Consider the following 26,362-nt stretch of genomic DNA (forward strand, 5'->3'; position numbering starts at 1 on the left):
TTGATTGTGGTTTTTATCATCAGCAAAATAAGGAAGTCACATGCACAAGTAAAGTATAATTCAGACAGTAGAACCAAAATAAAAAGTGTAGCCTTAAAATGACAAATAGTTTAATGAAATACCGCAACTTAAGTAATGGAAACTATTTTAACATTAAATATGATGTTTTATTTTGAAGGTAACTACATCGAAAAACACCAACCAATCAGGAGTGAGGATGTTACATCAACATTCATCATTTATTATTATTACTATTGTTATCAATATATCAATAAAGGTTTACACGATTTCCATTCTTCTTTATTTTTTTTTTAGCAGCAGGCGTATGTGACTTATACTGGTGAGACATATAAAGAAACAAACCACAGAAGATTTACAGAAGAAAGATGATAATCAAGCTGTATATGTAAATGTTAAAGATAAAAAAAACAACTAATAAAATACATGTTTAAAATGAAAGTAAATAAATATATTATTATTATTAATATTAAAGGAATATCATTGGTTTGAAACTACAATTACATACCTCTTGTTGATTTTATTATAAAAATAAAGAGAAATCAAAACATTTAGAAAGTGTTTTCTTTCTCTTGATCTCTATAACGCGTACAAATTAAAAACAAAGAAATTTGAATGCTGTGATTTGTATCATCATTAACTAAACAAAATATACACAAGTACTTATAGTGACATTGTATATACCAATGGTATGCATATAACAACATTTGATGTAAAGATGAAAACAATAGGCATACTTGAAAAATGTAAAAACAACGATAAATGTATTAGAATTGTATTTCTTGTTTTGATTTGTTGGAATTAAAACTTGCTTGTATTAGACCAACTTTGATTCGTTACTTTAAATTCAATGTTTGAATGCATTACTAGTACATTGACATATAATTATTCCAGCATTGAAGGAAAATAAACTTGACAATCAATAATTTTAACACCAATTTTTAATTTAATTTGCCTTCAAGATGTTGCTTGCTGCCATGGTTTTTCAAAGAGTTGAATAATGTTCAAATTGATCTTTAAACGGAAACAAATTAATTCTAGGGACAAATTGGACCGGGTTTGGGTGCAATTGAGGTTCATTTCTGTTTTTAAGGAAGACATTTTAGAAATACCAGTTTGAGTTTGCACTGTTTGAACGCACTGTATAAATAAGGCCTAAAACCATGTCTTTAAATAACGGTAACTAATTGAAAAGATTAATTTGATCAACTTGATTTGGACGAAAGTACATTACATTATAATTATGAAGGAAGTAAAAATAATATAATACAACAATGACCGGCAATTCATCTCAATCATAACAACGACAGGAACAACAACAACAGTATACAATACCGTAGAGTGTGGAAGAGTGCGAGACAATAAAAGTGAAATAGTCACCACCTAATAAAGCGGAAAAGATTTCCATATTCTATAGAACTGCGATGAAAGCAAAATGTACAAGTGCGATAGTGCTGTTGTTGTTGTAAGTACAAATATTTAAAAAAGATTCACAAAAGGACGCAATCGTAAATCGCTATTTTTTCGGATTTTTTATTTTAGTTGCAGATAGAAGTGGTCAAACACCAGTGACAGTGGATGCTGCAACAGCCAATGTAACAATGATGTGTACTCCTACATTTCTGACAGGAGATTCATTGCTTACTGGCTTAGTCGACAGGTGATGATAGTGGTCAACAAGAATTAGGAAGTCCTCTTGTGATTTCTACAACCAACCAATGGTCGATAACGCTTGTCCAATAATAATCTGATAATAATTAATGTTGAAAGAGATAATGCAGGCAACTATTGTTGCGCTGTTAATACTAATTTAGGAAATGATGGTGAAACCTTTGCAGCACTCACTGCCAATTGTGAGTAGTAGATGATGCATTTTATACAGAATTTACACTTCTTGACTTTCAAAGTGAGATGATGCTTAAAAATATAAAATATAAAATCAAATGCCAATTAATTATCTGGTTGGGGTGCACTGTGAGTAAAAAATACAAATTAAGTTCAGGACAAAGTACAAAAAGAGCGAATGTGGCTGTCATAAAATATCATAAAAATACAGCTAGTTATGTGTCATACATTTAAGGATATATATTACATTTAGGTCTAATATTTGAACAATATTTTAAAATTGTTAAATGTAAACTTTCCATACACAGATCTTGATGAACCAGTTTTTAACCTAATGTCTGTCAACGATGAAACCGCAACATTTAAATGTACTGAACCGGATGGATTGCCAACACCAATTACCACCACATGGATCAAAGATGACGTCAGACTTGAGATTCTGTCGGTCGTCGTCTTCGCGCAAGGGTGCGTAACTAACGGCTTTGTTGACTGTGTATGATTTTACGCTTTAGATAGCGAACATTTGATTATATTCGTCGTCTCCTAACCGTCGTGTTTCGTAAAGTCCAAATTAACAATTAATGACGTTGATGATGCAGATGAAGGAGTTTATCAGTGTAGAGCAGAGAATGCTGCTTACAGTGGAACAGATGTGAAACTTAATACTGCTACACTGTCAATAAGTTGGTAGGAAAACAAACTTTCTATAACTGTTAATAACCAATTACCTGTCGTAATATGGTCCTTTATGGCTAATATTCCTATTATGCTATGTAGTAATTAATTTAAAGCACAGCAGCCACACAACGAAAACTGAAAGTTGGGGTAAAATGTTTGGGAAAAATAATGGGAAATGAATTCTGAACTTTTGCATTGATGGGAAACAATAAGGATTTTTATTTAGTTTATTTTAGTAATATAAGAGGCTTTTGTAATGAACACAAGACGTGTTTTACTAATATTGCTTGTTCTTTTCTATTTCTTTATCATTGACGACAACATCTTTTATTTCCAGTAAGTCAACTACACGTAGGTTCTGTTTGTTTGCATTGTATTTATTGTAAATTTCCGGGTGTTTGCATTTGCATAAAGCAAATAAAGGATAGGAATGCCCTCATCCCCAGGATCTGTATTAATGCTTAAAAGGGCTACCTTTTTGTATATATTTTTCAACACTACATTATTGTGTATTAAAACACATGGCATTGAACATTTTGTTTTTGTGGTCCTATTTATTGTTTAGTTGTATTTCTTTCCCGGATTTTGCGAAAAGCAAATAAATGATAGTGAATCTGGGGAGGGTGCTCAAAGGATCTGCATGAGTGCTTACAAAGTAAAATATGACCTTTGTATGTTTGTCAACATTTTACATTATTGTAAAACACATGGAAACACTGATCCTTCTCTATTAAGCGTGGTTCCCACTAGCGACGTCACACAAGGACGTAACGCAACGCAAGTGAATTGACCAATCACAAGCGATGGCTTATTCGCTTGTGATTGCTAACTGTCTATAACTTCGCTTGTCATTGGTTAAAACACTTGCGTTGCGTTTACGTCCTTGCGTTATGTTTTTGTGGGAACCAAGCTTTAACGAGTGCGGGCGTATGCATTCAACTGGTCTTGTTGGAATGACGTTTGTTGGTGTGCTCATTGGATTCATTATTTGTTTCTTGTGGGCTTTATTATCAGCAAAAGTAATAATAAATAAAAGATAAAGAAGTCAAAGGTAAAGTATAATTCTGATTCATAAAGTAGAATTACCAAAAAGGAGTAAAATTCTCAAAGGTTACATGAACTACGGTACACTGCACAAGTAATGAAATGGATTAACATTAAGTTCTTGCTGATGTTTTATTTTAAAGGTATCTACATAAAAAAACGACAACCAATTAGGGGTAAGGATACCATAACACTTTCAATACCAATTTTCACTCATCATTATCTATATATAAATTATTTTACGTAAGGGAAAAATTCTGTAAATCGCCCGTACTTCTAGAATTTCTACTCGATGGTATATAAAGTTGGTTCGTACTTTCGGTACTGATTTTAGCCACCTGATTTAACCCTGCTTACAAATTAAATTGAGTTAGACAATTAGTTATTGACAATTAAAAAGAATTTAGGTTCAACGATTTGTCCCAAATAGGGGTGTTTTCCGTGGTATACATTGTCTAATGGATGTCCATCTTGAAAAATATCCGCACACAATAATACTATCTCCTTCTACGATAATTGATCAGCTCGAGTACAGCATCATAATGTTGAAGAAAGGCCGACTTTCTTAAAAAAATACTATTTGGATATATTTAATATATACGTTTATACAAATGTATTGATTTGCGATGAATGGAACATTCCAATCTGTTAGAAGCTTCAAATTCCTCGGTAAATAGAGGGCGCATTATTTCGTAAGAAGACAGTACTTTAAAAATATTGGAAATATGCTTGTTCACAAAAAGTAATCTAAACATTGGGCCTCCGTACAGTATCATGGAGGAAGTAAACACAAATGTAAATCAATTGGCATTCAGAACCATCAGTGTCCTGAGAGACAAGAGTGAAAGTATCATTTTGGATTTTCAGATTGTTAGGCGTGACCAGCATGTCCTTCTTAACAGAAGTAATGGTGATATGTGAATGTGCACTAATTTTCCTGATTTTCCAAAGCGACTGTAAGTAGAAACTTAAATGTCATGCATGTTATTAGTAGGGTCCTACTATTATTTCAACATAGACTATAAGACTGAAATGACTATGGACGATGACGTAGTAACCAATTTTTATTTATTGTATTGTTTGTATTAATTGATTGGTTTCATTAAATACATTGCCACGCATTCATTTTCTGTGTATATAGTTATAAATGGACAAAATCCGGTTGTCAATGTACAAGATGCTAACGTTATATTAGGTAAGGATGCTGTTATCACCTGTAGTTATACACTCAGTGGTTCAAGAACATTTAATGCTGCTCAATGGTACAATAGTAATTCAGATGGAGATCAGTTAGACGTCCATGTTAATACTGCAGATACAAATCCAAATGGTAGATATACAGTTAATGTCACAACAACAACTGCTCAAACTGGTACAGCTACTCTCACCATTGCTAACACAGTGTTGTCTGATGATGGATACTATCTATGTAGAATTGTGGATTCATCTATTTTCTCTGGTGAAAACAACGGAAACCTTATTGTTCAATGTAAGTATTAATAAATCCACGAATGATATACTGTATATTTAAGTCATTTAAAAAATAAATTTTGTAAAAAAGGCAACCATCATTTTAATACTTGGCTTTGTCATTTCAGATCTGGAAACCCCCGTTTTGAAGTCGGACACATTATCTGCCATGATAAATGACACCGCAACATTTACATGTACTCAACTTATCGGTGAACCAACACAAATTATTGTCAGATGGACAAAAGAGAATATTGCACTTGATATTTCTGATACAGACAAATATCCATCTTCTGATGCAACATTAATTATTAATAAAGTGGATGAAATGGATGAAGGAAGTTATCGTTGTGTAGCAGAGAATGCTGCTTACAATGGAAATGAAGGAAAACCGAGTAATCTTCTCGAACTCTCAGTAGGTTGGTTGAAATAAAGTTATTATAACTAACGATACAATAATATCACATTTTATTGAGAGCATAGGTATATTCTATGGAACCAAAGAATCTATCATAATTAGACGGAATATTCCAACAATTATGTATTATGCGGTAATGGACATAAAGCACAACTACACAGTTTAATTATAAAAGGCCTTTTTATAATATAGAACAAGACAATATATAAAACCAATAGATGCACTGACTATGTTTAAATAACATAATCATATACTTCCTATTCTTTAGCATTGACGACAACTTCTTCTACATCCAGTAGGTCAACTACACGTACGTTTCGTTTATTTGCATTGCACTAATAGTTTTCGATTTTTTTGGCCCTATAATTTTGCGAATAAAAAATATGACCTTTGTATATTTGTTATGTCACAATCACTTGGTAACTCTGATTCTCCTGAATCTTGCGTACACAGAAGTTCCAAAGAGTGGTGAGGGCGTGTGTAATTCAACTGGTCTTGTTGTTGGAATGACGTTTGTTGGTGTGCTCATTGGATTCATTATCTGTTTGATTGTGGTTTTTATTATCAGAAAAATAGAGAAGTCAAAATCGCAGGTAAATTATAATTCAGAAAGTAGAAAAAAATAGTCGAAGGTTTAGTGAAATACCGTCACAATTAATGGAAAATGTATTCAATTTACTTTTTGATGTTTTATTTTAAAGGCACCGACATCAACAAATGACAACCAATCAGGGGTAAGGATGCTATACTTCAACCTTAATTATTCGCTTTCACTTTGATCATTATCATCATTGTAACCAAAACACAATAAAGGTTTGCATGATTGTAATTCATCTTACTTTACTGTTGTATTTTTTTAGCAGCAGGCGTATATGACTTACACTGGAGAGACAGATAAAGAGGATAACCACACATACCAAGATTTACAGAAGAAAGACGATAATCAAGCTGTATATGTAAATGTTAAAGCAAAAAAGGACAAAAAATAATATACATGTTTAAAATATAAAATAAAAGAAATACATTATTATTATTATTCTTATTATTAATGGAATATCATTGGTTTAAAACTACAATCACATACATCTTGTTGTTTTGTTATAGAATACCGTATAGAATAAAGAGAAATCATAACATTGATAAAGTGTTTTCTTTCTCTTGATTTAACTATTTAACGCGTACAAATTAATAACAGGAAATGTGAATACTGCAATTAGTATCATCATTAACTAAACAAAATATACACAAGTACTTATAGTGACATAATATATACCAATATATAGCAACATGTGATATAGATGAAAACCACAGACATACTTGAAAAATGTAAAAAAAGATATGTAACTAACAACGATACATTTATTAAAATGTTATTTTCTATTTTTGATTTTTTTGAATTAAAACTTGCTTGTATTAGACCAACTTTGATTCGTTACTTTGATTTTAATGTTTGAATGCATTAGTACATTGACATATAATGACATACTAGAATAGACTAGACAATCAATTCTTTTAACACGCTTGTAATTGTATTATTGTTATATAGCATTCTTTAATTTAATTCGCCTCAAGATGTGCTTTGGTTGGTTGCTGCCATATTTTTTCAAAGAGTTTAGTAATGATCAAATTGATTTTTAAACGTACAAACTAAATTCTAGGGACAAATTGGACGGAGGTTTTAAAGTTATGTGCGATTCATGTTCATTTCTTTTTTAGGGAAGACATTAAGAAATACCTATAAAAATAATAAATAGTAGTTTGAACTACTTACTGTATAAATACAATTTTTAAAAGGCTAGGTGTTTTATGATTTTATTTTAAATAATTGATACTATTAAAAAAGAATAATTGTATCATCTTGATTTGGACGGAAGTACAGTGCACTATAATTATGAAGGAAGTAAAACTAATATATCACAAGTATGAATGGCAATCCACAATCATAACGACGACAGGAACAATCAATACTTCAGTATACAATACAGTACAGTGTGGTAGAGTGCAAGACTATAATAGTGAAATAGTCACCACCTAATAAAGCGGAACAGATTTCCATATTTTACAGATTTTTAATGGAGGCGAAAAATAAAAATGCGATGATTGTAAGTACAAATATTTAAAATAGTTTTTCACAAATGACGCAATCGTAAATCGTTAATTGTTATTTTGTTTAATTTAGTTTAATATCAGATACAAGTGGATGCTGCTAAAATGTAACAATGTAAGAATGATGTGCACTCCTACATTTTTTACAGGAAAATCGTTGCTTCAACTTGTTTTGTCAAAAGTTGATGTCAGTGGTCAACAAGAAGCTACTGTAGCTAGGCCTTCTTGCAGTACAGAAGTACAGAGCAAAGATCGTTAAAAAAATATGCCCTTTTAATCATGAACAGAAGAGGGCGGTGTTTAGCCTTACTACAAATAATGTACTGTACTCGTAAAGTTGCATTTCCTTCTTGTAAATAGATTGCTGTGAAGATGAAGAGTGTTTCCTTCTTGTTATTGTTTCTTCTATATTTACGACGTAAGTACAATTCACTAAACTAAACTAATACTATTAAGCATTTTCTAAGAGTTCATAAACTTTGATGATTTGAACAGTTATTAACTAAATATATTTTGTTTGTAAAGTAAATATATCTCTGTTTACGGTAGGTTTATGGCACGCCAGGATGGACATACATAGTTATGTCCGTCCTAGCGTGTCATATAGGTTCAAATGCTAGATATAGGTACGTTAGCTAAATACTGCATGAGGCCTGTAACATCATGACATACTCATGTTGCTTTACTGTCGCTGTGCTACTAATTGTGCAAATAGTTATATATAATACATATATATATATAAACATTTTCAGTATTTTTTGTTTGTATTGTTTGCATTTCCTATAATTTTGTTTCCAGAAATGACAAAAAAACCTTTCTTGACATCAACACAATGTTTAATAAATGGTAGTAGACATACAGCACATCTTTTTAGCAAGCTGTCTTTAAAAATGAGTAAAGCATTATCTTTTATAACACCAAATCAACGTAGGTCTACCCTAAACTCGAAAAACATGCAATAAAAGTGCACAATATGCAGTATTTATAATAACTACTGTACAGTTATATTTTAGTTTTAGGTACACATGCACAAACTACGTCTGTGACAGTGGGTGGTGATACAGTTAAAGTTGGTGAGATTACAACGATGACGTGTAGTTATACAGTTTCAACAAATGATGCATTGGATCGACTTGTTTGGTTCAGAGCTGATGCTGATGGTACTCCAATATTAGGAAACCCTATCGTATCTAGTGATACAGGAGAAACAAGCAATGGTCGTTACAGCTTATCTAATGACAAGGATCTTATGATAAGTGCTGTTGAAGTAAATGATGCAGGAAATTATCTGTGTAGAATCATCACACAAAATGGCCAAGTTGCTGACGACTATGATGAACTTATAGTTCAATGTGAGTTTGTCATTCCTTTGTTGTTTTTTTTTCTAGTAAAAGTTAAAGACATAACTTCTGTTGGACAATCTTCAAATTACAATAAATAATTATAATTAAAAATTATCCAAATGTCATGAAAATAAAGCTGTGTTTATGGTATTACATTTAATAGTCAAATTGTCTTTACACTGCAGATCTTGACACACCAGTTGTGACTCCAGCCCAATTGTCTGTCAAGATGGATGATACAGCAACGTTCACAACTGAACCTGTTGGATTCCCAACACCAATTACCATCACATGGATCAAAGGTGACGCCACACTTGATGTGTCTGATACAGAAAAGTATCCAAATTATGATGCAACATTAACCATTGATAATGTAAATGAGACGGATGAGGGAGATTATAAGTGTAGAGTAGAGAATGCTGCTTACATGGGAGTAGAAGGAAAACTTAGTAATACTGCCACACTGTCAATAGGTTGGTGGGAATAAACATTTTAATAAATAATGTATTTTATTGGCATCATTGTATAAGTATTTTCTGCATGTCATAATTATAAATGGAATATTCATATTACAGTATATTATGTCATGTGGTAACAAAAATAAAGCACAGGTAAACAGCGATAACTGAAAGTTTTAGTTTATTAAAGTCATTTTTATAATATGAACGCATGACGTGTCGGATTATTGCTTGTTTATTTTCTATTTCTTTAGCATTGGCGACAACTTCTTTTATATCCAGTAAGTCAACTACACGTAGGTTTCGTTTGTTTGCATTGCATTGTAAATTTCCGGGATTTTGCATTTGCGAAAAAAAAGGATAGCAACGGAAAGGGATATCCCTGCCCCATCCCCATGATCTGTATCACGCCTTAAAAGGGAAAATAAGTATGACTTTATATATTTGTCAACACTACATTATTGTAAACATGTTTAAAACACGGCATGGTAACACGATCCTTCTGTATTATTTGTTCAGTTTTAAGTACAGAAGTTCCAAAGAGAGAGAATGATTGTAATTCAACTGGTCTTGTTGTTGGAATGACGTTTGTTGGTGTGCTCATTGGATTCATTTTCTGTTTGCTTGTGTGTTTTATCATCAGCAAAATAAGGAAGTCACATGCACAGGTAAAGTATAATTCAGAATGTAGAACCAAAAGCAAAAGTGTAGACTTAAAATGACCAAAGGTTTAATGAAATACCGCATACTTAAGTAATAGAAACTATTTTAACATTAAATATGATGTTTTATTTTGAAGGTACCGACATCGAAAAACACCAACCAATCAGGGGTAAGGATGTTACTTCAACTTTAAGTATTCAATTTCATTCGTCGTCGTCATCACCATCATTATTATCACTATTGCCATCAATATATCAATAAAGGTTTACACGATTTTCATTCTTTTTTTTTTGCATGCACTAAACTTTTGTATTTTTTTTAGCTGCAGGCGTATATGACTTATACTGGGGAGACAGATAAAGAAATAAACCACACATACCAAGATTTACAGAAGAAAGAAGATAATCAAGCTGTATATGTAAATGTTAAAGCAAAAAAGGACAAAAAATAATATTCATATACATTTAAAATAAAATTAAAGAAATACATCAGTATTATTATTCTTATTATTAATGGAATATCATTGGTTTAAAACTACAATGACATACATCTTGATGATTTTATTATAGAAATAAAGAGAAATCATAACCTGTAGAAAGTGTTTTCTTTCTCTTGATTTAACTCTTTAACTCGTACAAATTTAATAACAAGGAAATGTGAATGCTGTAATTTGTATTATCATTAACTAAACAACATATACACAAGTACTTATAGTGACATAATATATACCAATATTATATAGCAACATGTGATATAAAGATGAAAACCACAGACATACTTGGAAAATGTAAAAAAAGATATGTAACTAACAACGATACATTTATTAAAAAATTGTATTTCTTGTTTTGATTTGTTTTAATTAAAACTTGCTTGTACCAGACCAACTTTGATTCGTTACTGAATTTAAAGTTTGAATGCATTATTACATTGACATATAATGACTATTCCAGCATTAAGAAGGAAAATAAACTAGAAAATCAATTCTTTTAACACGCGTGTAATTGTATTATTCTTATATAGCCTTCTTTCGTTTAATTCGCCTCGAGATGTACGTTGTTTGCTTGCTGCCATATTTTATACAAAGAATTGAGTAAGTTCAAATTAATTTTGAAACGGAATATTTAGATTCCTGGGAATTGGAACAGGGCTTTAAAGTATATGGGTGCGATTTTTATTTTGTTAATGATTTTTAAACACATTTAAGAAATACCACAGTTTGAGTTTGCACTGTTTTGAACTACAATACAATTTAATAATAATCACGTGTTTTATTATTTTATTTTAAATAATTGATACTATTAAAAAATAATAATTTGATCATCTTGATTTGGACGGAAGTACAGTACACTATAATTGTGAAGGAAGTAAAACTAATCACAAGTATGAATGGCAATTCATCACAATCATAACAACGACAGGAACAATCAATACTTCAGTATACAATACAGTAGAGTGTGGTAGAGTGCAAGACAATAATAGTGAAATAGTCACCACCTAATAAAGCGGAAAAGAGTTCTATATTCTATAGAATTGCAATGGAGGCGAAATGTACAAGTGCGATGATTTTCCTGATTATTCAACTTTGTGTTTGTATGTACAAATATTAAAAAATATATTTTTTTTCACAAAATGACGCAATCGTAAATCGTTATTTTTTTTTTTTTTTTTTAATTTAGTTTCAGATACAAGTGCACAAACACCAGTGACAGTGGATGCTGGTACAGTCAATGAGTTTGACAATGTAACAATGATGTGTACTCCAAACGTTTTTATAGGAGATTCGTTGAATCAACTGGTTTGGACAAAAGTTGATGACAATGGTGAACAACAAGGACCTGCTCTTGTGATTTCTACAGGACAAGCAACAAATGATCAATACAGTTTGTCCAATAATTATCTTATAATAACTGAGGTTGTAAGAGGTGATACAGGCAACTATAAATGTACTGTTAGCACCAATCTTGGAAATCCTGGTGAAGACTCTGCAGCACTCACAGTCAATTGTAAGTATTAGAATTTTATGAATATACATTTCAGAGTGGGAGAAAGCTGCTTAGAAATTTACTCTATTTTAGACTATTGACTATCCCAAATGTTTATTTACATGTTTATAACATTGTAAAAACACACACAAGGTACAATATTTAACAAGTAGAGTATTCTATTGTTCATTATATTTAATTAAAATGTTTTTCTTGAATGTTTACACACATGCCTTGTTGATAAATAGTATTTGTAGCACAAACAAATTATTATAAAAATGTATCATGAAAATAAGCTGTGTTTATGGTAATACATTTAATAGACAAAGACAAAGAGTATTTTAAAAATTGTTATGTAAATTTTTCATTTCAAACCTCTGACACCGGTGTTCCTCAGGGTACTGTCAACGCACCTAAATTATATTCCTTGTATACGGCGGATTACAGATCTTTAAATGATGAGCTTTGCCCCGTTGTTTAAATTCGCTGATGACACTAGTACTATTGGTCTCATAGTTTCAAACAATGATGAAAATTATCGTAGCGAAATACAAAGATTTGTTAAATTTTGTGACGATAATTATCTCCAAATAAATGCATCAAAAACAAAGGAGATGATCATTGATTTTAGGACTAAACATAAATTTAATTTTCAACCAATCACTATCAAAGGTAAAGAAATTGAAATTGTTGACCAGTACAAGTATCTAGGAATTGTTTTCAATGATAAACTGAGTTGGGGAGACCATATAGACTTCATCAGCAAAAAATTAAGTCCCAGAATGTATTGTATGAGAACTTTATATAAATTTAACTCCTGTGATTTGATGTTACTTTCGTTCTATAGATCCGTTATATGTAGTGTTTGGACGTATTGCCTCTCCTGTTGGGCTGGTAATGTTACCGGAGGGAATAAAGGACGCCTTGAAACTTTCATCCGTCGGGCTGGTAAAATGATTGGTCTGGAACTGCCTTCCTTTACCGATGTGCACCTAGAACACCTCCAGAAAGATTTCGAACGCAATGAGTCGGATGCCTCTCATCCTCTCCACAAAGTGATCATAGACCAACTTAATCCAAGTGGTAGATTGAGGCTCCTCAGTGTGAAAACAAATCGATTTGCTAAATCCTTTATTCCCTCCGGTATCATCCAGTACAACAGGAAGTCAAGAAGATAATTTTATATTGTATTTTTTTAGATGTTTTTATATGAATGGTTTTATGCTATATTTGTTTTTATAGTGTTTTCTTTGTTATTATGACGAGCAATGAATTTCCTTTTTGAGGATCAATAAAAGTTATCTTATCTTATCTTATCTTATCTTATCTTATCTTCATGAACAGATCTTGACAACCCAGGTTTGAAGCTAATGTCTAACGATCATGAAACAGCAATATTTGAATGTACTGAACCTGATGGATTCCCAACACCAATTACCGTCGCATGGATCAAAGATGGCAATGAGCTTGGTGTTTCTGATACAGACAAGTATCCGTTTTCTGATACAACATTAACGATTAATGACGTCGATGGGGCAGATGAAGGAGTTTATCAGTGTAGATCTGAGAACGATGCTTATAGTGGAAATGAGGGAAAACTTAGCACTACTACTGCTACACTGTCAATAGGTTGGTTGGAATAAACATTTTGATAAATAATATATTTATTGGCATCATAGTATAGTATAAGTATTTTATGCATGTCATAATTATAACCGAAAATAAAGCACTGCTTTAGCGAAATCTGAAAGTTTCAGTTAATTTTAGTTATTAAGGGTTATTTTTATAATATGAACGCATGGCGTGTTTTACTAAATATTGCTTGTTTGTTTTATATTTCTTTAGTATTGACAACAAATTCTTATATACCCGGTAAGTCAACTACACGTAGGTTTTGTTTGCTTGCATTTTTATTTATTGTAAATTTCCGGGTTTTGTTTTGCATTGCCAAAAGCAAATAAAAAAAGGATAGACATTGGAGGGGATATGCCACGCCTCATCCCTAGGATCTGCATGAATGCTTAAAGGGAAAATAATGATAACCTTTTTATAATATATTCGTCAACACTACATTATTGTAAACATGTCTAAAATGACATGGTAACACTGTACTAATTGTTTAGTTTTAAGTACAGAGTTTCCAAAGAGTGAGGGCGTTTGTAATTCAACAGGTCTTGTTGTTGGAATGACGTTTGTTGGTGTGCTCATTGGATTCATTCTCTGTTTGCTTGTGGGTTTTATTATCAGCAAAATAAAGAGATCAAATCCAAAGGTAAAGTATAATTTTTAAAGTAGCCCCAGCAAAAGAGATAGGCATAGAATGACCAAGTGTTTAAAATACCGCACACTTGAGTAATGATTTTAACATTAAATATGTTTTATTTTAAAGGTACCTACATCAAAAAACACCAACCAATCAGGGGTAAGGATGCTATACTGTACTTCAACTTTAAGTATTCACTTTCTCTTGTCATCATCATCATCATCATTTATTATTACCATTATCACCATCATATCAAAAGGTTTACACGATTTTCATTCTTCTTTTTCCATGCACTAAACTGTTGTATTATTTTTAGCAGCAAGAGTATATGACTTATACTGAAGAGACAGATAAAGAAACAAACCACACATACCAAGATTTACAGAAGAAAGACGATAATCAAGCTGTATATGTAAATTTTAAAGCCAAGAAGGACAACAGTTAATACATTATTCAAGATAAATGAATACAATATTAATTATTGTTATTGGAATATCATACTTACAAGTTTTTACTTATAAGTGTTACCTATAGTGAAACTGACAGAACCACGGTATATCGCAACATGTGATATAACGAAGAAAACCATCACACATTGTTTTAAAAATGTAACAGTTTATTCAAATGAATAAGTTGTTCGTTATTTTGTAATTTTGTAATTATATAATTAATTTGCTTTAGTATACCAACTTTGATTTGTTACTTTGAATGTAATGTTATAATGCATAAGTACAACACCAATACGCTTGTTCTTTTGTATTATTATTATTATTATTAATTTTATTTCGCTTATGAGATGTGCATTGGTTGCTTGCTGCCATTTTCCATCTGCGTAAGCAGTGGTGGCGCCAGCGGGGGAGGGGGGGGGGACTACGGGGGCTGTATCCCCCTCGCCGGGGAGCCTATCCCCCACGTCGGGGAACGCGAGTACTTTTCGTCGGGGAATATAATATACAGTAAAAATCATTCGCGTTCACTTCGTAGCTTCAGCGACTAGAAAACCGCGAAGTTCCATTTTTTTTAAAGTACGTCGGAGAGGGCTATTACACTTTATTATGCATGCATTATTGCCAGCGATCTAATAAACAATAGGTATGCACTTGTCTGGCGGTGTCCCTTTGTACGAATCGTTTAACATTGGGCCCGGCAAAAAAAAATCGCGGCCCGGCCCATCGCGGTTTACGCGTGATATCATGTTCCACCCAGGGACCAGAATGTGTACTGTGCAGTTAATTTCCAGGCGAAGTTTACTGACGCGTTACGTCGTGTACTGTGTATCGACAGCAAAAGGGTACGAATTATCTTCGCGATCTATTTATTGTTCATATGTTCAATTTTTTAATTTACGATTACCGTGGGGTACCTGAACCTGAAATAGACGTTTTTCACTGTAGGCTCGGCCTACATCACTAAACAAAAAACCATGCCATTTTCGTTTAGCCAACATCTTATTATAGTTAAGTTATTACATTTCCAATGTCCTGTATGTCATGAACTGCCTGTACATCGAAATTCCAGATTCACTTCTGGGAAATAAACTGATTTCCCCGATGGAAAATGGTCTACGCTTGTGGACGCATTCCCCTCCAAATAAAAGTTAAAAGGGTAACTTGTTTAGGCCTCTATGTCTGAAATTTTTTTAAGTATAGGTGTAATTTTTGAAGACCTGCATCTCTAGTTTTCAAAATTGTCTTAGCTCAACCGTCCTAAATTATAGAGCTGGTCATGTATACTCACCGTACATTTTGTTTCATATTTCGATGTACAATATACAGTCAGTGCATTGAACCTTGAGCTCTATTTTTTCATTTTTTTTTAATATCCATGGTAGGGCTGGTTCTGGAGACGTACCGGTATATATCTTGTGTTATGCTTCGAAGTATAATAAGTTAAATTTCCAGGACCTAGCAACTCTATTTTTAGAATGTTCTTAGCTCCACCCCAACCATGGTGGGCTGGACCTATAATTTCGTTTCATATTCAATGTTTTGCAGGGATCTAGCAGCTCTATTTTTGACAATTTTCTTAGCTCTGGTTCTGTAGACTTATAATTTCGTTTCATTTATCAATATGGGCCTATATAAGTGCAATTTCCAGGTACCTAGCAGGTCTATTTTTCACAATTTTCTAAGCAGCTCAACCCTAATGTTTGGGCTGGTCCTGGAGCCTTATATATTTTGTTTCTTTTTTTCGAAATACTATAATCCAATATCCGGGGACCTAACAACTCTAGTTGTTTAAATGTCCTTAGCTCCATTTCAACCTCGGTGGGCTTGTTGTCTGATAGACTTGTAATTTCGTTTTATATATCAATGTATAATTGCAATTTGGGGACCTAGCAGCTCTATTTTTCAAAATTTTCTTACAGATCAGACCATGGATATCTCGCGCATTTACAATTTTCGCACCCCCAGACAGCAACCTTCCTACGTCTCTGCGATTATAACGATATACCTCTTGGCCCGTGGGTAGGTTTTACGTTAGCGTATATTTTCTATGATAGGCATATTGAACTTTAAAAACTTCATTTTTAAATTTGAAAGAATGGATTTACACGGTCATCGTACCGGACCAGCTTCTTGCAATGTGTTTTTCACACAGTATTTTATTTATATACCATACAAAATTGAAAAAATTGGCTACCCTAAATCTGATTAAAACGGCTCCCCCCGGACCCCCACCAGGGGCCCTTGGCGGCCCCCTGGCCCCAAGCCAAGTGATGCTCGCTTCACTCGCATAGCCCCCCGACGGGGAATTTAGCCCCGGCGTCGGAAAGATCCTGGCGCCACCCCTGTGCGTAAGTTAAAATTGATTTGACATTCTCGCGCTTTTATATTTCTGAGTTTGATTTGAGTTTCCACTGATTGACTCTTGAATATGTATATTACGATTATTAATTTCACCATCACAGATCTAGTAAACGCAGTTCCAAATCAATTGTCTTGGTTTATTGATATTACATACGGTACTCTCATTACTCTTCACAGTCATTTTAATAAACATAAATCAATATGATATATTATGATTTAGATTTTGAAGGGATTTTGAATGAAATTCAATGTGAACGAATTTAGAATGTGACCGTTTTATAGAGCCTCTGAATTTTTGTATTTTGAATTTGTTTTTAAAACCAAGTACCGTAAGCTAATTTCCTCTTTATAAGAATGTAAACAAAATATGGTTTAGGGGTGTAGTGGTAATACCTTATTTTCCTTGAAGCATAACAATGAGTACGGTAAATCTAATCTGGTGACAGGGATAGCATTCAATTATACCCGTGCGCGAGTTTGGTTGCAATAATATTTCATTTCTGTTTTTAAATGTTAATGTTACGAGTATACTGTAATTTGATCATCTTAATGATTCAATAAATTTGACATGAACTGAAGTACAGTACACTATGAGGAAGTAAAAATAATATATCAAGAAGTAGCAAAATCAGTCCATACTCGTATAACAGGAACAATCAATAAGTACGTATACAATACGATAATTAGAGTGTGGTAGAGTGCGAGACAATAATAGCGAAACAGATCTGCACCTTATGCAGCGGAATTTAAAATTTCCTTTTCATACAAATTCGCACCCATACATTTTTTTGCAGTAAAAAACAATCGCAGCTAGTTAATTTCTCTGGACATTCACCGGCAAAAAGTAAGTTGTTGCAAGATGTTTTATCAAATTATTTTAAATTGTTTTACTGAATGTTTGGATAGTTTAGATAATTCGTGATAAACGAACAATAATCCTAGTACGTTATAGCATGATCTAGAGGAAGTAAACATTGTTATATCAAAGTGTACATGGCTTGACAATTCACATTTCTGACACTGTATAGGAAGAATGAATATTTTACGTGAGGTAATTTCGCGACTGTAAAATCAACGATGAGTATGATGATCAACTTTCCTCATTCACATTCTTTTAGAAAGATATAACTGGTAAAGAAAGCCTGTCTAGTGTGGTAATGATAGAGGTCCGAACATGAATATAACTTCGGCTTTAGAAGTCACGATGCTTAATTGTTATGACCCTGTATAACCAAATTATGATGGGTTGAACAATTGTATTCTTATTGACATAAGAAAAACTATTATCTCTAAACAGCAACATGAATGAATTGCGGAGAGCAGAAACATGAACACTAGTTGATCATACCCAGTATCATGATGTGGCTGTTGTATGATAATGAAAATAGATACATACCGAGAATCGGCTGACTTATCTCAGGAGTCGGAGTAGTCATGGTTTGTAATTTACAAGTCTGTAATCCTGCTGGCTCTGACGCGATTCATTTTCTTTACAGATTTAATGGAGGGGATCTATGGTGTAATAATAATTCTAATGTTTCAACTATGTTCTTGTAAGTAAGAAATTAGAAAACAAATAAATAAATAATTAAAACAAATAATTTAAAAATAATAATAATAAAAATACAAAACTTTCTCGAAACACATAAATAAGTAATTAAAACAAATAATGTTAAAAGTGTGATGTAGAATGTTAATTTTAGTTAAAATGCTCAGCAGATGTGTCTGTGATTGAATAGAAATGTTATACTTGAAATGTGAAAAAGAAGGTAGGTAATCGAATTTCGCTGACGTTTTTAAACAAAAAATGTCAGCGAAATTCGATTACCTACCTATTGATTTTTTTCTATGTCAAAATATATAAATTCATATCATGTATTCTATTTCAGTTTTAAATGGTCAAACTGAACCTATAGTCAATGTACAAAATGCTACTTTAAAGTAGGTGAAAATGCTGTTATCATCTGTGATTACACACTCGGTGGTGGTACAAGAACACTTCAGGCTGCTCAATGGTACAATAGCACATCAACAGGAGATAGGTTAAACCTTCTTGTTAATAGTGCTCTAACAAAGCCAAATGGTAGATATGCAGTTGATACCACACAAACTGGTGTGGTTACTCTCATTATTGCAAACACAGTATTGTCTGATGATGGATACTATCTATGTAGAATTGTTGATTCACCTGCTGTTGACAAGTTTTTAACTTCTAGAAGGGATCCATGATAATAATGACTAACAATTACTGCTTTATCTATGTTCACTTTAATATCTTTTTTCTATTTTGTATATATTCATTCATTATTATCTAAATAAATATTATCTGAATCTGAATCTGAATCTGAAACTGGTGAAAATGTTGGAAAGCTTACTGTTCAATGTAAGTATGAATGTTTACATCATTTAACAATGAATAAATATTTTATATTAAAAATAAGTGTGATTGTGAACAGAATGGTGGTCTTTTAATGTTTACCAGTGGCTTACCAATAATCAATTAATATTTTATTTCTCAGAATAAATTGCACATCAAACTAACAACAAATATCTAAATATCTATCAAGAAAAAAATAATAATAGGAAGGGTAAGACTATCAAACAATATCGTTGGTCAAAGAGAGAAGCTATCGCTATTGAGAGTATATATACTAATTAAACTAGAGTATTGAACAATTTGAGAAAGTATTCATAAAAAAAGATAAATAGGGAACGCCATATAAACAAACATCATGCCGGTACTACACTAATTGAGATACAACAATAGTCTGATGCGTTTTGATAGTTGATTTCTGGAATATACAATGCATCTTTTTAGTTTATACACTTCGACATGGTGAATGTAAGACTGTTTATTTTGCCTTTACAGATCTTGAAGAACCAGTTCTAAATCCAACAAACTTGTCTATCAACGAAATAGAAACTGTGACATTTACATGTTCTAACCTTATTGGTGTACCAACAATTACCGTCACATGGATCAAAGATGGCAATGAACTTGGTGTTTTTGATACAGACAAGTATCCGTCTTCTGATGCAACATTAACGATTAATGACGTTGATGAAGAAGATGAAGGAGATTATCAGTGTAGAGCAGAGAATGCTGCTTATAGTGGAACAGATGGTAAACTTAGTAATACTGCCACACTGTCAATAGGTTGGTGGGAATAAACATTTTGATAAATAATATATTTTATTGGCATTATAGTATAAGTATTTTCTGCATGTCAAAATTATAAATGGAATATTCATAATACATATGTCATGCGGTAACAAAAATAAAGCACAGCTATACAGCGAAATCTGAAAGTTTCAGTTTATTAAAGCCATTTTTATAATATGAACGCATGACGTGTCTGACTATTGCTTGTTTGATTTATATTTCTTTAGCATTAACGACAACTTCTTCTATACCCAGTAAGTCAACTGCACGTAGGTTCTGTTTGTTTGCATTGTATTTATTGTAATTTCCGGGTTTTTCCGTTTTCGTACAGCAAATAAAGGATAGGAATGGGAGGGGATATCCCCCGCCGAATTCCAATGATCTGCATGAGTGCTTAAAAGGGAAAATAGTGATGACTTTTGTATAATATATTTGACAACACTACATTATTGTAAACATGTTTAAAAGACATGGAGACACTGATCCTTTTGTAGGCCTATGTATGGTTTAGTTGCATTGCCTTCCGGAATTTTGCGAAAAGCAAATAAAGGATAAGAAATCTGGGGGAGGGTGCACACAGGATCTGCATGAGTGCTTAAAAAGTAAAATATGACGTTTGTATAAACATGTTTGAAATAACATGGAAACACTTATCCTTCAGTATTAATTGTTCAGTTTTAAGTACAGAAGCTCCAAAGAGTGAAAATGATTGTAATTCAACTGGTCTTGTTGTTGGAATGACGTTTGTTGGTGTGCTCATTGGATTCATTATCTGTTTGCTTGTGGGTTTTATCATCAGCAAAATAAGGAAGTCAAATTCACAGGTAAAGTATAATTCAGAAAGTAGAAACAAAAGCAAAAGTGTAGACTTAAAATGACCAAAGGTTTAATGAAATACCGCATACTTAAGTAATGGAAACTATTTTAACATTAAATATGATATCTTATTTTAAAGGTACCGACATCGATAAACACCAACCAATCAGGGGTAAGGATGTTACCTCAACTTTAATTATTCAATTTCACTCGTCGTCGTCGTCACTATTGTCACCAATATATTAATAAAGTTTACACGATTTTCATTCTTCTTTTTTTTGCATGCACTAAACTTTGTATTTTTTTTAGCAGCAGGCGTATATGACTTATACCAGAGAGACAGATAAAGAAACAAACCACACATACCAAGATCTACATAAGAAAGACGATAATCAAGCTGTATATGTAAATGTTAAAGCCAAAAAGACAAAAAATAATATACATGTTTAAAATAAAAATAAAATATATATATATTATAATTATTAATGGAATATCATTGGTTTGAAACTACAATCACATACCTCTTGTTGATTTTGTTATAAAAATATAGAGAAATCAAAACATGTAGAAAGTGTTTTCTTTCTCTTGATTTAACTCTTTAACGCGTACAAATTAATAACAAGGAAATGTAAATTCTGCAATTTGTATCATAATTAACAAAAAAAACCTCTATGTACCTATAGTGACATAATCTACCAGTGGTATATAGAAACATGTGATGTAAAGATGAAAACCATCTAGACATACTTAAAAAATGTAAAAAATGATATGTAATAAACAACGATACATCTATTAAAATTGTATTTCTGGTTTTGATTTGTGGAATTAAAACGTGCTTGTATTAGACCAACTTTGATTGGTTAATGTTTTAATGCATTAGTAAATTGACATATAATGACTATACCAGCATAAGAAGGGAAATAAACTAGACTATCAATGATTTTAACACCAACACACGTGTAATTGTAGTATTGTTATATAGCGTTCTTTAATTTAATTTGCCTTCAAGATGTGTTTTGGTTGCTTGCAGCTGCTGCCATGGTTTTTCAAAGAGTTGTATAATGTTCAAATTGATCTTTAAAACACTTTGACGGCCAAACACGAAGATCTTCGTTTTTGGAAACACAACGCTTGACTGCCAAAAACGAAGATCTTCGTTTTTCGCGTTTTTTTACGAAATCCGGTAGATAGGTTAATTATTGGTATATACTATAAATATGAACACTATATTCGGTCTGGACCGTCAATGTTTTACAATTTGAAAGTAACTAATCTGGTTACGAACGACTGTCAAAATGGTACCTGTCGAAATAACAAACACCGCGCATCACAGTAGCGCGTAGAGCGATGGCTTGGCGCATTGTGTATCGGTCGCGCGCTAGCTATGCCGCCGAAGCATTACAAAGGTTTTTGTGGATTGACATGTTTGTTTGTTATCTGAATAAAAAATAATGGAGTCATTTTCAATATGAAGTCTTTAATTTTATTATTGTATGTATACCCTAATTGTTTTGGTGATTTACTGAAAGTGACCGAGTTTCACGCAACAAACTTGTTTTGAAATGGTATGGTTATTATCATCAGTTTACTATCTCCTAGGCCTAGGCTAGTAGTACTAGGCTAGCCTAGCCCAAGTCGTAAAACGGTTCCGGACCAACTTTAGGCCTGGTTAACTAGGCCTGGTGTCTTTACTATGTGGATTTTGGCGAAACATTGATGTAAGATTTATGATTTATAAAATGTAATACATTTTTCGATAGTGATAACTTGTTTTTATAGGCCTATCGGTGCCGTGTAAGTAACTTTTTTGTTGTTTGTTGATCTCACCGGGCGATATTTTCATATTGTGATGTCTTGCACAAAATCGCGAATATCTCGACTTTCTTGCGCGAAACTACGAAAAATTCAAAAAGTGGGTTACTTTCATTTTACTATTACGATTTACATATTGCGATTTAAAAATCGTTCTTGGTACCATTGTAAAGCTAAAATCTTTATGATTATTTTAGTCTAAATTACATATAAATCAGATCACATACATGGTTTCAATCAGCTTTAATAAAAACATCGAATTGGGCTAAAAACGCTGGCGGTGGCAGTTTCTAACTGGAAAAACCTCTCTGGCAGTCAAAGTGTTAAACGGAACAAATTAATTCTAGGGACAAATTGGACCGGGTTTGGGTGCAATTGAGGTTCATTTCTGTTTTTTAAGGAAGACATTTTAGAAATACCAGTTTGAATTTGCACTGTTTGAACGTACTGTATAAATAAGATCTACCACCAAGTGTTTAAATAATGGTTACTAATTAAAAAGATTAATTTGATCATCTTGATTTGGACGGAAGTACATTACACTATATTTATGAAGGAAGTAAACACAATATATCACAAGCCTAACAAATGCAGTCTACACTAATAAAAATAACAGGAACAATCAATATTTAAAAGTATACAATACAGTAGAGTGTGGTAGAGTGCGAGACAATTATAGTCAAACAGTTATCTGCACATCGAAGCGGGGTTTAAATATTTCAATCATTTTACAGATTTGTAATGGAGGAGAAATGTAAAGGTGCGATAGTTCTTCTGATTGTTCAACTTTGTGGTTGTAAGTATGAATATTGAAAATACCTGCAATGATGAATGATGTAACCAATCCTAGATAAAACTGTATATTTTTGTAATCATGTTTGAATCGAAGTTGTTGCATTTAAAATGCAGCCTGACAATTTCGGTGGTTTATTTGTTTTATAAATGCTTTAAGTTTGCAATCTTTTTCGTTCATAATTATATTTTAATAATCAACGTGAACAAATACTAGTTTGGATACAACTAGATTATTTAAACACATTTGTTTTTATTTTCTTATTTGTTAAAGTTACAAATGGTCAAACTGAACCTGTAGTCAATGTGCAAAATGCTACTGTTAAATTAGGTGAAGATTCTGTTATCACATGTGAATACACACTCAGTGATTCAAGAACACTTCAGGCTGCTCAATGGTACAATAGCACATCAATAAGAGATAGGTTAAACCTTCTTGTTAATAGTGCTGAAACGAATCCAAATGGTAGATATGCAGTTGATACCACACACACTGGTGTAGCCACTCTCACCATTGCAAACACAGTGTTGTCTGATGAGGGATACTATCAATGTAGAATTATTGATTCACCTGCTATTGAAACTGGTGAAGATTATGGAAAACTGACTGTTCAATGTGAGTACGAATTGTTATATCATTTAACAAGACCTATTTTCACATTTTAAATAATCTTAATTATTATAATATTTACTTTAAGGTTATAGGTTAGTCCAAAAAGCATTGCAATATACCTTATCGTTTATTTATTTATAGAACTTTTTTAACATCTCCATTGAGATCCAGCTAGTGATACCCATTTATCAGTAGTTTGCCTTTTGATTTATGTTTACATTTAATATTTTCACGTACCTGTTAATGTTCGCCATTGGCTAACGAATAATAAATAATCAATCAATTTAAATTGTATGCATAAGTAAGAAAATAAATAGATTTGTAAAAAGCTAACCAGGAAGAGAGATATTACTATTCTTTTCTGGGCTTCAAACAAAAGCATTAATCAAAGAGAAGCTGTCCCTATTGAGGGTACATTGTATTCAATTAATATACTGATTGTTGATCAGGTTTCATAAAACCAAACACTTAACATACAAAATGGAAGACCAATGAAAGTACAGTACAGTACAATAAGAAGATAAAACAAGGTCGTCGTGAGGCAATGCCTCGGGTCACATTCTATGGTCACCGTACAGGCAGGCTACTACATTAGTACTTCTATGAATGGATGACTAGCCGGTGACAATAACGCTAGTTGGTCATAACCAGTACCGTTTTGATTTTACGATCATTCGGGAAACCACCTCACGACGATGATAAAAGTAACATTTTTTGTTTTTTTGCCTTTACAGATCTTGAAAACCCGGTTCTGATTTCAACAGGATTGTCCGTTAACACAAATGAAACTGTGACATTTACGTGCTCTGATCTTATTGGTATACTGACACCGATTACCATCACATGGATCAAAGATGACGTCATACTTGATTTGTCTGATACACAAAAGTATCCAACTTCTGATGCAACATTAACGATTAATAATGTCAATGTAACAGATAAGGGAGTTTATCGCTGTAGAGCAGAGAATGCTGCTTACAGTGGAACAGATAGACAAGTTCTATTTCCCCTGAAATATGATGCAAGAAGCATTTTTGGGTAGAAGCTGGGATCCACTTGATTTAGGATATTTCGACCTCGCTGATTACGAATATGGCGGATCCCAAGCGAAATTCGGCCATCTAGGCTCTTAATTTGCATAATTAAAAATGGCGGCCATTTTTTATAATAACCCTATATCTCGAGAACCACTAGTCACAGATAATTAATTATGGTGTCAAAATGTTTTAAATATATGTTTTTATATTCACTTTAATGAAACATTTTGTCAAAAAATGGATGCAAGTCTTATTTCTGACATTTTGACCTTTGACCTTGATGTATCGTATCTCAGTAACCAATAATCGGAGAGACATGAAATTGGGCTCAAATTGTTCAGAAACTATATATTCATATTTATTATAATGACAAGTTTTTACACAAAATGGCCGATTTTACAACTATTGACTTTGAACTATTAGTCAAATATATTAATATAACTCTGAAACATTTTGGTCTTATGACATTTTTTTTCTTTTTCTTTTTAAATTGTTTAAAACATGTTTGTACAAGAATGGCCGATAGTATGGTTTTTGACATTTGAACTACACCATAGGCCTACTGTATAATAAATAAAATTGCATAACTATGAAATTATTTATACACAATAATAATTAGTAAAATTATAAAATTCACTGCCATCAAATATGTGTTATGATTTATATAGATTTAAAAGAAATTTGAACACGTAAGTTACATTTGGAAATTACCTGCCATCAATATGATGGATTATGATTATAGATTTAAAAAAGAATTTGAACACGTCAGCTACATTTTAAAATTACCTGCCATCAATATGATGAATTAAGATTATAAATTTTAAAAAGAATTTGAACACGTCAGCTACATTTGAAAATTACCTGCCATCAATATGATGGATTATGATTATAGATTTAAAAAAGAATTTGAACACGTCAGCTACATTTGGAAATTACCTGCCATCAATATGATGGATTATGATTATAGATTTAAAAAAGAATTTTAACACGTAAGCTACCTGCCATCAATATGATCGATTATGATTATAGAT

General features: G+C 32.3%; 3 protein-coding genes and 1 long non-coding RNA gene across 5 annotated transcripts; all 4 read left to right on the forward strand.

Annotated features, from left to right (window-relative positions):
* Nucleotides 1-4,433: 4,433 nt before the first annotated feature.
* Nucleotides 4,434-6,589, forward strand: LOC140056141 (V-set and immunoglobulin domain-containing protein 1-like). The gene is made up of 8 exons (XM_072101412.1): nt 4,434-4,541; nt 4,727-5,074; nt 5,184-5,474; nt 5,742-5,783; nt 5,927-6,066; nt 6,175-6,207; nt 6,334-6,429; nt 6,578-6,589. Exons 1-8 carry the CDS (start codon nt 4,472-4,474, stop codon nt 6,587-6,589), a joined length of 1,032 nt encoding a protein of 343 aa, XP_071957513.1. The 5' UTR covers nt 4,434-4,471.
* Nucleotides 6,590-7,469: 880 nt separating this feature from the next.
* Nucleotides 7,470-9,409, forward strand: LOC140056988 (peroxidasin-like). The gene is made up of 4 exons (XM_072102519.1): nt 7,470-7,575; nt 7,940-7,997; nt 8,593-8,931; nt 9,108-9,409. The coding sequence occupies exons 1-4, from the start codon at nt 7,546-7,548 to the stop codon at nt 9,407-9,409; spliced, it is 729 nt and encodes a 242-aa protein (XP_071958620.1). The 5' UTR covers nt 7,470-7,545.
* Nucleotides 9,410-17,858: 8,449 nt separating this feature from the next.
* On the forward strand, nt 17,859-20,508 carry LOC140057281 (uncharacterized). Of its 2 annotated transcripts, XR_011846903.1 has the most exons (6): nt 17,859-17,942; nt 18,396-18,651; nt 18,988-19,481; nt 19,618-19,686; nt 19,968-20,255; nt 20,489-20,508. It is a non-coding gene; the product is annotated as an uncharacterized lncRNA (long non-coding RNA). The 2 variants fall into 2 exon arrangements; XR_011846904.1 differs by lacking the exon at nt 19,618-19,686.
* A 3,122-nt stretch (nt 20,509-23,630) lies between these two features.
* LOC140057039 (zwei Ig domain protein zig-1-like) lies at nt 23,631-25,336 on the forward strand. The gene is made up of 3 exons (XM_072102579.1): nt 23,631-23,685; nt 23,956-24,297; nt 25,029-25,336. Exons 1-3 carry the CDS (start codon nt 23,631-23,633, stop codon nt 25,334-25,336), a joined length of 705 nt encoding a protein of 234 aa, XP_071958680.1.
* Nucleotides 25,337-26,362: the final 1,026 nt, after the last annotated feature.

This window comes from Antedon mediterranea, chromosome 8 (assembly GCF_964355755.1).
Source record: "Antedon mediterranea chromosome 8, ecAntMedi1.1, whole genome shotgun sequence".
NCBI lineage: Eukaryota > Metazoa > Echinodermata > Crinoidea > Comatulida > Antedonidae > Antedon > Antedon mediterranea.